Source organism: Cariama cristata, unplaced genomic scaffold (genome assembly GCF_000690535.1).
Source record: "Cariama cristata isolate BGI_N322 unplaced genomic scaffold, ASM69053v1 scaffold32256, whole genome shotgun sequence".
NCBI classification, from domain to species: Eukaryota; Metazoa; Chordata; class Aves; order Cariamiformes; family Cariamidae; genus Cariama; species Cariama cristata.
Window position 1 is genome coordinate 1,764 of NW_009622232.1, and position 13,529 is coordinate 15,292.

The 13,529-nt window shown below is 38.8% G+C and overlaps 1 protein-coding gene across 1 annotated transcript in view; it reads left to right on the forward strand.

Annotated features, from left to right (window-relative positions):
• The first annotated feature begins 4,227 nt into the window (after nt 1-4,227).
• ELTD1 (EGF, latrophilin and seven transmembrane domain containing 1) overlaps nt 4,228-13,529 on the forward strand; it is a 74,242-nt gene continuing 64,940 nt past the window's right edge. Inside the window, exons 1-2 of the mRNA XM_009702267.1 lie at nt 4,228-4,249; nt 5,741-5,890. Coding sequence (XP_009700569.1) covers nt 4,228-4,249; nt 5,741-5,890 — 172 coding nt within the window. The remainder of the gene's footprint in view (nt 4,250-5,740; nt 5,891-13,529) is intronic.

Here is a 13,529-nt window from a genome sequence, read left to right on the forward strand (position 1 = left end):
TGTGCTTATGTGATAGAGATAAATGTGTGTGTGCATGCATTTGCATGTGGCTGTTCTGCATATAGGGAGTGCATTATATGAAATCACACTGTTGATGGGTTAGATACCAGAGTCTGAGGGTGCTGAATATATGTGGAACTCAACAGCAAGGATGTTGAAGATGTATGAACCCTACCTGGATCATACAGGACCTCTCAATCTGATACATACTCTCACCATGCCCTCTCAGGATGATCCACAGCAGTCTGAAAGTGGGGTCCACACCCTATGGCAGATACATTTGTAAGAAGCCCATCAGACAACATCTTTTATCTCTTGCTAAGTATCTACTGGCATACCTAACTTGTAATTTGAGAGATATATATCCTGATATACCACATTTGGTTTTCCCCACTGTAATGTAAAACTGCAAATGTGGTGAGACTCTTTGGTATACATCCAGCTACCAGTCTAAATTTGATCACACCCAAGGAATAAATATCTTTAATACAGTAGATCATGCTTATGTTCGTTTAAAAGAAACACACCTAATACTAGCTTTGTTCAGGTTTTGCTCCTTTATTGGTACTATAGGCAGTTTCTGGAATGAAAGCAGTTGTTCTATATTTATCTATATTTATCTTTTGAAGGCTACCTGAGACTGAGCTCTAGGAAGTGTTAACTTCCCTCCCTCATCAGCTGTGGGTGTTAGTTTCATGGCATTGTCTGCACAATCAGCATCCCAATTACCTTTAAACCACTGTGAATAAATATATTTCTTCATGATGCAAAGCTTGGAAAATATCCAGTAATTTCTAAGAGCAGGCTGATGTCTTCCTATCAGTTCACCAGCAACAAAACTAACTTGAGAATTCTACAGTCACACATAAGATATGGTAATCACAGTGATCAGTAATCAAAAATATGTGGTTGAAGTCTGGCATGTTAACCTCTGTATGTTCATTTACTTATGCCCTCCTAACTTAGTCTTGCAACGATAAATGAGCCCATTTATAAAATAAATAACACATTTAAGTATAGAATTGGGGCTTTGCTTCCCATGTATAAGAATGGAAAAGCTGTCTTTTGGACTATTTCCACAAACTATTTATTTTTAATGCTTCTTTATTTCAAGACAAACAGGGATAGATTCTGTAGTACTGACATTCCACATTCTTGTATGCTTTTTATTTAGTTTAGACATATTCTCCAGTCTTCCAGGAATATGCATGTTTGTGCATGTCCCTCCTCCCTGCCTATAAAGACAGGTACCTATCAATACTTCAGTTTTGTGACACCTCAATATTTTTTTCTCAGCATATTTTGAAAATTTTGACAGCACAAATTTGAAAGTGTCTGCTTTCTCATGTGTTCACCTTCTCATCTCCACTTGTTTAACTCTTTATCCCTATATGCCAATAGATATTATCGGTAAATCCTCCTGGTTTAATCTCCAAAATGTCTCAGAAATCTCCTCTTCCCTCTTCATTCTCCCCATAAAATCTTTGTCAAGTCCATCCTTCTCCACATCCATGCCTACTGTGACCTTGCTGTCTTCAGCCTCTAAATGACACTCACATTAGCCAGTTTTTAAAGTAGTCTAATGCAAAAGTAATCCACTGCTCCCAGTATTGAGATTTCATTAAGATATTCCTAAATCCCTCTTCTTCACTGTCTCCCTATTGCCTTCTAAATCTGATCGAAGCTCCTTTTATCACCTAGAGTTCCTCTTGACCTAACCTTCCTTCTTCTATCCTTCCTCTGTTCTTCCACTTCTTTCTTCTTTATGTGCTCCCTCCTCATCCATTGCCAGTCACAGTGTAAACCATTTGCCAGTTAGACCTATGCACTGCCTTTGATATTGTCTGTTACACCTGTGAGTGGAGTAAGTAGTTCAGCAATACTATTCCAGATGGAAAGTATCCTGATGTAGTTGGCATAGTCCTCTTGATAAGTTTGAACCATTGACTGCTAAAAAGCAAGTTATCATGTGCTTTTCTAGCAAAAAGGAAAGGAGGCATTTGTCTTCTTATAGTGAGATTGTTTTTTCCTGAGTCATCCACAATTTCTCCAGTGTCCTTAGACCTTGAATCAGAAAAGGAATTAAATTTTTTACTATAAATTTACTATCACTATGATTCATAAAATTGCTCTCCAACCAGTCTATCTGAATATCCCTTGCAGAAAACTAATGTCTAGATGAAATTGAAATGTACGTCTCTAACTTTTAAAAAAATATGTTTCCAGCTCGTAAGACCTGAATTTTAGGTTGTAACTTCTTGCTTTCTCCACTTCCTTACTATTAAACAGCTCTTAGCTTGATTTTGGGGAGTAAAAAGACACAGGGCAATAAGATATAATTTCTGCATTATAGGCTTTCCAAACACAGCCCTTATTAGTCCACTGAAATTTAGTAGCAGGACCTGTAAGTTAGTTCAGACAAGCCAAGCTTACAATACAGCTCATGTCAGCATGAAGAACAGGATATGCAGATCAAAGCTCCCCTCAGTTCATTTGACTTTCAGTTCCTCTATGTCTCTGTGCATTAGATTATGGGAAAACTTAACAAAACAAACTACCTCCTAGTCCCTTCCTCTCTTCACCTTTAAGTCCTCCCCTCCTCACAAAATCAAAGGGGAGAAAAATAGTCTTCCTACACCTGGGCCCTTTGTTCATTATTCTGCAGTTCATCGATAATTAACATCCGGTTACTGGAGCTTCCTCTCTCTTTGCCAAGGTGCTACAGAAGTACTTTGTGCCAACCAGACACCTACGTGCTATTTCTACATGCCTCACACCTCCCTGGCCTGAGTAGAGTTTAGCCTGTTGAACTCCAGCCAGCAGTGATCACGAAGCTGGAAAATGATGGTGAGCAAATAGTTCCTAACAAGTTTAGAAAAAAATGTTGCCACATCCACATTGACAAATAATTCCAAAGAGCAGGCTGATGCTTGCCCATCAGTTCCCTACCAAAGTCCCAACCTCAAAACTTTCTAGTCACACATGAGATACTTTGCCGCAATGACATTCCACAGCCTCATGTCTGTTTTATTTAGAGAGATTCTCCACTCTCCCAGCAGCATGCCTGTTTGTGCATGTTCCTCTGCTTCCGTTTATAAAGACAGGCATACATCAATGCTTCAGTTTTACAATGCTTCAATATGTGAGTCGTCATCTCCAGGAAGCTGGGAAATGACAGTATGCACATTGTCCATAACAAGGTTAGAGAAAATATTGCCATGTCCACGCATAATGTAAATACATGCTGAAGTCTTGTCGATTAGAATGCTATAATGAGGATTAAACTGCTTTCACATTTCACAGAAAGACATGCCAAACACTTTACACAATTGGCTATATTGAATATGTCCTGTTACACAACGCCCTGTTTCAGTCCCACGAACTCGTAGAAACTTTGGTTCCTTTGGCTCCTGAGATTCCCGGCCATACAATTGCCTTCCTGCCTCTTTCCTCCCTGCCTATACGTCTTTGTTTTCCTCACAACGCAGAGTCCAGTGGATTTCCTGTACCTCCTCACAGGCCATTACCCTTAAAGCAACATTGCTTGGCTGCAGTAAGGATCTATCTCAAAACCGAAGAAAGCAGTAGGAAGAACGATTGCAATCAGCCAAGATTGTCTCCAAAAAAATGAGTCTTGGGGCTCACATGTACTCAGCTCACCAGGTGGAAGAAAGCATGTAGACCGTTACCTTCGAACTCGTAAACCCTGAGCTAGTTACTAGCCTCTGCCACCTCTTCCTCACCCTCTCTGATCTGCTGCACAATTCTTCTGCTGCTCCTCTACTCCTTCTGCCAGCGAGCTTCGGCTCACCCCTTCCATCTTCATCCTTCCCCTGCCCCAGGCACTCTCCCAAGCAGTTTCTTGAACCCATGGTCCTCTAACCCACTCACCCCTGAGTCTTCTCTGATATCCCCTGCAAGACCCAGGCTCCTGCTTGTCTTTTACTTTCTCATTTATTCCCTACTTATAGTAGGGAATAGTCAGTCCCCTGACTATTCCCGTCAGCCCCTCCCGACACTTCCTGTCCTGCCTGTGAGTCTCAGGAGCTTTTGGAAACGTGAAGCTTGGGACAAAGGGCAGTGTCAGAGCTGCGCCTGCACCGGGACATCGTTTTCCTAATAGGCATGTGTGCGTATTTTGCACATGGTCATACATTTTAAGGCAGGGAGTTTTTTTCTGTGACACAGGGGCTCTGCACCAGGCACCACACAGCAACAGCATCACCAATGAAACTGCTTCCATTCCTAGGTAGGTGAAATCTCCTTTCCTGGGGAGTGAGTAGCAGGTGGGAAGGGAGTGGGCTCTGGTGAGGAGAAATGAGTGTGTTGGAGATGGTAGAAAGCTGCTGGGTACATGGGACTGAAAGTCCCCATAGCTTTGATCAGTGCTGCTGCTGGATTCGGTAATTACATAGTTAGAGTCATCCTAAAACCGAATCCCACAAATGGCAGTCTTTATCTCACTGTGGGTTTTGTTCTGTAAAAAACAGAAACATTGTGGGTTTCTGTGGGCTTGGTTTTGGTTTTTTTTCTCTCTCTCCATCTACTTGGGAGATTTTTAGATTTCATATGTTATGAACAGTAAAATGACAACAGAATCCCACAGGTTTCTATTTTAATCTCTGGAAGATGGTCTCTTCTCTCAAAAGCAGAGGGAAAAGATGAAACTTGGTGATACCTAAATTGATTTGGGGTATATATAACTGTTTAAAAATTGTGTGTAATTTTTAGTCTCTTGAATTTTTCATGAAATTTTAATTTGTCCAAGAAAACAATGCCTCAGTGAGATTTCCTGAAGCAATGAAACCTGTAATTGTAACACTAGGCTAGCAAATATCCAGAATAATATCTGGATAGGGAAAAGCAGAACTGCAGGGGAAGACAGCATCCAAAAGGGTCTTCGTGCTCTGCAACTTTCGTTATGTCCTGCTAACAATTTATAAAGTACAAAGTAAAAAACTTACTTTCTCTTCTGAGTTAACTGCCTCATTTCTAACCTATTACAGGGTGTGTATAACTATTCAGTGAGCTGTTGGTTTTCTCAAAGGGAGATATCAGTTTTTTCTTTGTGTTGAAAACCATATGCATTCATACAATGAGAAGGCAGTTATACCATTTAGGAATCATTCAGTGGGTGGAAAAAAGAAGACAATACTTTCATAATATGGAAATGGTATTTTAAGAGATTAATTTTAAATAATTTGGATATAAACCCTAATGTCATAAATACTGTGACATGTCATTTTAATCTCTCAGACCATGCATATGTGTTAGCTACACAAGTATGGAAGTGCTTATAAAAATAAAAACTCTCATCAGGGGAACCCTCTTTGGTACTTTTCACTTGATATGTGTAGGGCAGTTTGGATTCCACTCAATACATAATTCAGAGTGCAAATAAATGTCTGGGCTTTACTGGAAAATACTAGAGAGCTTTGAAATCCTTTCAAATGTTTTACCCAGATCACTGAGTGACTTCTACGTTGTTTACCAATTTTATACTGGTTGAGCACATACACAAGTTCTTAACCTACAGCGTCTGCTGTTTCTAGTCCCTGGGTAGTTTTACCAATGAAGTCCCTGTAGTTGGTGGCCCTTGCCCCATCCTGCAAAAGTCTGTGATGATGTTAAGTTTACTGGAATACACCAATTTTGTGGATACCTTTTCCCCAGATCTGGTTTTAGAGCTCAGAATGAAGTTTTTAGGTAAAGAAACAAGTCTGATTCTCCTTTGTTCCAGTTCTGATTTCTAGTCTGCTGGACTATGGCTGCACTTCTGCAAGCTGCAACATGACATGCCACAAAGACGCCAGGTGTGAAGTTCAGGGTGGGACAACAGGCTGCTATTGCTCCCAAGGATATACGGGAAATGGCATAACGTTCTGTTACGGTAAACAGATTTTACCTACATGCATTTCTGTTATGTGCTTGTTTGAAAAACTTACTCGAGAACCCATTAGCTCAAGAATTGAACTTTATGTCACACCACTTTACACTAACATGTTCTCAAAGCCAAAAACTTTAACAGTTTCAGAGAAATTCTACAACTTACTCTCTGCCTAGTATTTTAATATAGCATACCATGCATCTCAGTTGAATATGACCTGCTCTCCAGCTTTCCTTTTCCATGACAGATGCTGATGTGTCCTCTCTGATTTAGCTTCAGCAATTTCTCTTGTGACTCAGGACTTATGAAGCTTGGAGTTGTCAGGACTGCTTCTTTACAGGCCTCACATCTCATCCACACACACATAGTGCTAGGCCACTCTTCCCAGCAGGTGATCATATCAAATACATCTCCTGGGCTGCTCTAGAAGAATGAGGAGGTATGTGTGCCACAGAGGCGTGCTTACATGTGAGGCCAATGTTAATTTTTCCAGTACACCTCTGGCAAGGGAAATATGCCAGAAATCCTATGGAGGGGTCTGCCTCTGGATGCCTCTACCTTCCATCCAAAGAAAAGGATATTTTCTCTGCCTTCGTTTTTGAGTTGTCCTCCACTATGAATAGCTCTAGTGCTTATTTCCACTGTTAGATATAGCTATGCCTAGCTGCAGAAGGCTGAAATTCGTATGAATCTTGTCAGTTTTCAGTGTTCTGAGAAGTAGTTATGAATATTAACCATCTGTTTGGTCAGTTTTTTGTGTTTCATGCATCTTGGGAAATTTAGAAGTAACAGGAGCACTTTGGTTTGGTATAAGCGTGGCTAAGCAGCCCACCTTTAGTTGGATTTTTATAGTTCATTTGCCATGGCGTACTTGGAAGTGTGCTTGTTTTAGGAAAATTTGGAATGCAGAGGCGTTTTTCCTAAGAAACCTGTCTACCCTTTTATAAGCTGGAAATGCTTAGAGAGAAATATAGCTTGATAAAACAAACAATAAGGAATTACAAAAATCATAGAATAATTTCATTTGGAAGAGACCTCTGGAGGCCATCTGGTCCAGCTACCGACTCAGAGCAGGTCCAACTTACAGAAGGTTGCTCAAGGCCTTGTCCAGCTGACTTTTGAGAATCCCCAAGGATGAAGACTGCACACATCTCTGGGCCCCTGTTCCAGTATCTGACTACCATAATATTGGAAACTTTTTTCTGATATCTGCTTGTGGTTTCTCTTGTTGCAGCTTGTAACTTTTACCTCTCATGTGCACGTACCACTGTACATTTCTAATAATAATTTAGCTTCATCTCCTCTATAAACCCCCATGACCCCCCCATTAGGTAGCTGTAGAGAGCAATATGCTTTCCCCTTTGCCTTCTCTTCTTAAGCCTGAACAAATATTGTTCTCTCAGCCTCTTCTTTGCATCATATGTCACGTAGTCGCTAAACATATTTCTTGAATTTAATGATAACCTTGCCCTAAATATAGGTCAATCATTATATGTCAATCGAGTTGGTCAAAAGAAAATAGGAAAAAATGGCCTTCACCACGCTAGTATTGTATTTGCACTAATTCAGTTTTACTACCGTGAGTAAGCTGGTTGATTTTAAAGTTAAGTGCACATTATGTTTGCAGAGTCAAGGGCCTATGCTTCTGAATAATGCAGAGAAGGAAGAAAACCAAGTCAATTTTTAGCAATACTAACTGGAACAAATCAAACCAGCATTTACATGATCTGGTATCTACTACACTGTCTGTTCTTTTCTAGAAAATTGTGATTATGAATCATCAATTAAATTTACAGTAAAGATACCTGTTGTTCTTTACTGACATTACTGACATTTCTAAATCCATCCATTGTATATGTACCCATTATGGCATTATTAAATTCATTTATGTGAGGATGGATTTATCTCATCTTTTGTGTTCTTTTTTCTCATACAGTATCTTTTTCTTACTTTCTCTTTTGCCTGTATTTTCCTAGGGAAATCTACATTCAGAATTCATAAAAACATTTATTGGACATTTAAAGAAAATTCAGTACAGTGAAATATACATTCACAATTCTTGTGAATCGATTAATTGTTTATTAAGGATTATACTAAGTGTTTAGAAACTCAGTCTTTAAAATAAAATTTCCAATGTCTGACCAGGCAAACCAGCTACTAGATGTATTTGTGGTGCTTTGCAGATAAGTGGCAATGGTTCGAAGCAAACCTTATGTCAGGAGATCAATGTTTTCTCTGGTAAAATACCTCAACAACCACCAGTCACTTACCTTCCAAAGCTTGCATCAGAACTGTGTGGCTGTTGTCCCTGAAAGAGAGACGACGTTTCTCTAGGGCAGCATGTTACCCAGCACATTATTAATATTGTGCAGTAGTCCTCTAATAACATAAACAAGTAACCTGAATTTTTATTGGATAGGCTCTAAAAAGGACTAGAAATATAGGCTAAACCCTATCACAAATAGTTTAAAGCTACCAAAATGCAAAGCAAAGCCTCAGTTGTTTAATGATGTATTAGATCTTGCTGTTCTGTGTGGCAAAAGCAGCAGGTATATCTGCTGTTCTAAGGATAGCTACCCATTTTTCTTCAGTTAATAATTCTAGGCTTTTACAATGATAGTCCAGTCACCATCAAAGGAGATCATCAATTATGTGTTAATATAGGTGTTTTCTGAAGAGTATATATGGTACATTATATTTACATATTTGCCCTTTTAGTTATTTAGATACGTTGTGAGACTCATAATTAGTCAACAACATTAGTAATTTTGTATAGCGTAGAACCAACTTCTGCATTGCGCTTATCCTGCTAGACGATTAAACCAGAACAGTCATTGTTTTGAGGGTTTATTCTGAAACAAGCAATTCAAATTCTTTCTCCTTGTAAAAATGTTGAACAGCAAAAAATGCTCGTTTTCAGGTTAGTCCTGGAAAACTGTCCCTTTTTATTTATAGGTACATTCCTACTGTTTTTAAAAGATTTACATTTGTTTCTCTACTTTCACTTGCTTGTAACACCTCTTAAATACTTGTAAAAGTTATTTCTTTGCTAGCTGTGTCTTTTCAATGTGATACACTTAGACATTTTCCCTTGAGTTTACTGTGCTGCAAAAGGCAATAATGCCCTGTTACATTTATTTCCTAGCACCATTATTGATGAATCATGAATCACTGATGTCAGCATACCTTAGGAATGGAGTTTGTTAGTTTTTACTTTGCTCCCTTTGCCAGCTGGCTAAGTGACTGCAGAGAGCTCAAGATTATTGGATTTGCTGTGTATAGATAAAGACATATAGATATGAATTTAATTTCCTGGTGTCAAAGTCATAGCTTTTAAAATAATTATCCTCTTACAATCTTTCCCACAAGATTTCAACCACTTTAAATTAGGTCATGTTTTGGGCTTTCTGAAGGCATACTTTGGCCAGTCTAACAAAAAGCTAATCCTCTTCATAATCTCATTGTCTTCAGTAAGAATATGCAAAAAATGCACATAAATCAGGAGACTAACTGATTGTAGGATCTGACCTCTTTTATATATTGGAATTATAAGTTACATAGCAATAAATTCCTTCTGTACAGTATCTTCCAGAAAGCCATAAAAGAGTCACCTTGTCAAGCTTTACACCTCTGAGGTACAAAATACTATCCTATTCTTCTTACTTCTTTTGTATTTATATTCCTTGCTTTATGTAGTATTAGATGAGAGGGAATGGCTGTGAAAATATAACTATTTGCCTTTTAGGACTGTTCTTGGTCAGATGTGTATTCTGAGTGTAATGCAAGAGGCTTTAGCTTCACATTATCATACACCTAATTGAAGTAGCACAGCTAGAGCTCTTGGCATAAAAATAAAAAAATATCCAGATAGGATTGATTTATAGACAAATTAACTCCCTCTTGTGCAAAAATGCCACGGATTTTTTACAGACAAATAGTGTATATTTGCCACTTTTCTAAATCCGTTTCTTGATATAAGAACAGTCGGTCCTATAAATGAGGTGTTGCTCATAATCCCAGCTTTCCTCCAAAAGAAAATTAAAGGAAACAAACAAAATTTCATATCCTTTAGAGAAGACTGGGGTGGAAGTAAAACTTCATAGAAGCCAATATTTTATTTTTAAAACAGAGGGAAAAATAAGTTGGTGTCATTGATGCTTTCCTAAGCAGCTCTGCTGTTTCAATACTGGCTGCTTCTTGGTTGCTGACTGCCAATTTGCTGCTTTGCTGGCACACTGGAGGAAATTAAAGTAAACAGTGTGATCACAGTGTTTACTTTAACTTTGTAAAATATGGAAGGAAAATGAAGCAGTCCTGTTTGTTCCAGGAGAGTAGGCAGGCAGGCAGGAAAAGCCTGAACACAATATCCCTCCCAGATATCCCTGCACGATATTCCCTTGTAAATGTCACTTGCAAATTATACTGCAAAATTAATCAGCCTTACTTGTAAAATAGTTACAGCTCTTCCAGAAATAGTGAGCAGAGACTCAGGCTATCAGGGAAACTTTGTACTGAAGCAAGGGACTGACTCTCTTTCTGAAGTGCAGTGTAGGAGGATTTATCATTTTCCAGAGGCAAAATGTATGTCAGTGCAAAGTGGTATTTTATATCAAAATACAGAATCCCTGTTAGCACACAAGCCAATTTGTGTAAACTCAGCTGAATCAAATTGAAAGCCTACTCAATATCTGAACACAAACATATTTTCTTGTTCTACTGAGGGTCATACGACCAACTCTCTGGCTTTTGCCAGCTGTAAAAAGGAGCTTTCCTGTGAGACATCAGCTCCTTGCTCTAAGGTGATGTTACTATATCCCACCATCAACTTTTATTGCAGTCACTGAATTTGTTTTGATTCACTGGTGTCACTGTTGCCATTCTGCAGCATCCAATCGGTGTATAGTTTTGAGAGAATTTTTACCTTTCAAATTAAAATGATCCTGTAAAACCACCATATATAACAATTTCATTCTATTCAGAAGTGTCCTTCAATAGAAACCAGTCTAATCCAAATGATGGTTCACCAGAGGAGAAGTTGGGGTTTTTTGTTACCAGCAGGCATACATCACTGGCTGTCACTTCTGTGTTTACCAAATAGTCTGAAATCACTGATACGGAAGATCTAATATGCACACTTCCTAAATTCGTTTCATTGCTATCAGTTACCACAAGCTATAAAAAGGCAAATTGCAGCTGCTCTAGCATAACACAGCAGGAGAAAGATATGCCTTAGCCAAACACAAATAACAGGGCTCAATACAGTGGGTGACAGCTTGGAAAACTTGGAATGTGCTACGCAGGAGGCCAAAGCAGACCACGAATTCCCAGCCCTTTTGAAATGCTCCTCATAGCTTCTGGGCTTGTCTCTCACTCTTCCTTACCCTTTTCCCTTTTCCCCCCTCCTCCTGTGTCTCCCAGTCTCTGCTGCTTTGCCTCCAAATTCTGCAGGATCTTTTACCCAGTTTCAGGGTGGAATATGGTAAAGCCGGAGCATGGTAAAGCCAAAGCATGAGCTGTGTGAAAGGGCAGAAGTCATATTCAGTTTCAGAATTCCTACTCCATGTTTAACTGTCTGGCTTTTTGATGATCCCAAGAAGTGTTAGGAGGCACCATCCTGTTTGTTGTGTGTGTAGGTATATTTAATTAAGCCCATGCCTTCAGGGTTCCTCTCCAGGGGACAGAATGTTTTCTTCCCTTCCATGTCTTCATCAGTCATAATGTAGCTGAATGTTTTTCACCTTTTCTTGAAGTGCAGAGATTGACCGCTGAGCTGTGTGATGTTACCCAGCTGAAGTATCTCGATCCCACATTCCGGATTAAACCTGTAGGCAGACTGTGGGATTGAAAAACCTGGACAAATTAGCCAGGAGGATTCAATATCTTGGTGCATGACAGTCTACTTGCCCGGGAAAGCAGGAGTGTTAATGTACAGGTTAAGATAGCAGGTTCCTGGCCATTTGGGGACCTATGGCTTTTGCTTTTTCATATGCAAGATGTTACACTTTTCTGTGAATTTGAGAAGGGTTTGATGGCTATGATGTATGTAGACTGCTGGAGACTAACCAGCTGTTGCATGGTTGCCTTCCAGTCGCAAAGGACGGAGCTATATTTATTTTCCTGAAAATAGCCATACCCTTGGCTAACATTGCTAGTCAAAACAGGTTTTGTAGTTAACTTTACTTTTTATAACTGAAATTGCTTATTGTAACTAGCTACTACTGAAAGTATATTTTAGTTGAAACTAAAAGTAGATTGGCAATTTGAAAGGGGAGAGTGTGTTACAACAGTGCCTGACAAAGCATGAGAACATTAGTCGAACGGAAAGCAGTGCAGGATGTTTGTAGTAACAATAAAGCTGAATAAGACACAGTGGAGGCTGTCTTACTCCAATTGTCTTACCTCCGTAAATGGCTGAGTCCCTAAAATTTTGACTCAAAGCGGTTTATGCATTCAAAGTGCCAAATCCAGTTTTCTCACTCATATTAAAATATTCCTCCCAGTTTCTCACTTGAATGAGGTAGAGAGAAATGTCCAGAGGGTTAGCTCTCTTTCCTGCTGCCAAAAACCAGTTTGCCTGGGCCAGAGATACAGCCCACTATAACCATTTGTAAGAGTTATCCTGACTTTAATAAGCCTTGGACCAAGCCCATGATAGACTCATTACATTCACAGATTTGAACCAAAAAAAAAAAAAAAAAAAAAAAAAAAAATGGCGGCTTTATCTTTTTTTCCGGCTTTATCTTTTTTTCCTTGGTTTTTGTTTACATTTTCTTGAAACAGTGCTTTGAGCATGACTAAAATACAGTAATGCATTTTTTGGTTGGGCCAGAAAGAAACAAAACTTCCTGTTGTTACATCTTTAATCGTATCCAGTCTCTCTTTTAAATTAGTCCTGTTAGCATGTTAAAAGAGTTTTAAAAATGTGTAGATTATGTGGTAGGAGAGTTACTTGTCTTTTTCAAAAATGCACCCAAACTTTCAAGCTGATCAGCTGCACATGGATGGTTTCTTATTTACTTATTTCAAAATGTGTTTTAACTTTTGCCAAATAATGCTAATTTCCCTTCTTGAGAAAGTACTCTTTTCATCCTGCTTTATGGTACTAAGAATCAATCAATATGTTACGTGTTTAGAGGATGTGGGAAAATTAATTTAAGGAACTTTAAACTTACTATTTCAGAGTCTGCTTACTTTGTGTTTACCAGAGATATGATTCACTTCCTGTATCTCTGGCATCTCAGGCGGTCCCAAAAGGTCCAACAGTGACAATATATTCTTCTCACTTGCTGGTTTGAAGTAAAAGAATGGAAGATATTTCCAGAACATGTATATTCATACATGTATATTAAATGTACACAATTGTGTACACAGGGACCTATGTATAAGTAGGTATGTGAATAAAAAGCAAGCTTTTCTATGAAAAAAATGTAAAGCCATCTCAAAATTGTCAGTTTTACTCATTCCATGGTTGTATAGTTGAAATTCACTTTTGTTAAGGAAAAACCAGGATTTATTAGAAAGAAATTTCTTCCATAAATTCCACTTCCTTGAGAGATCTTCTGTACCTAGGTTTGCATGCAGTAGAGCCCACTACAGCCATCAGATTCTGCAGCTGCTTTTGGGGCTCTGAAGAGTTACCCAC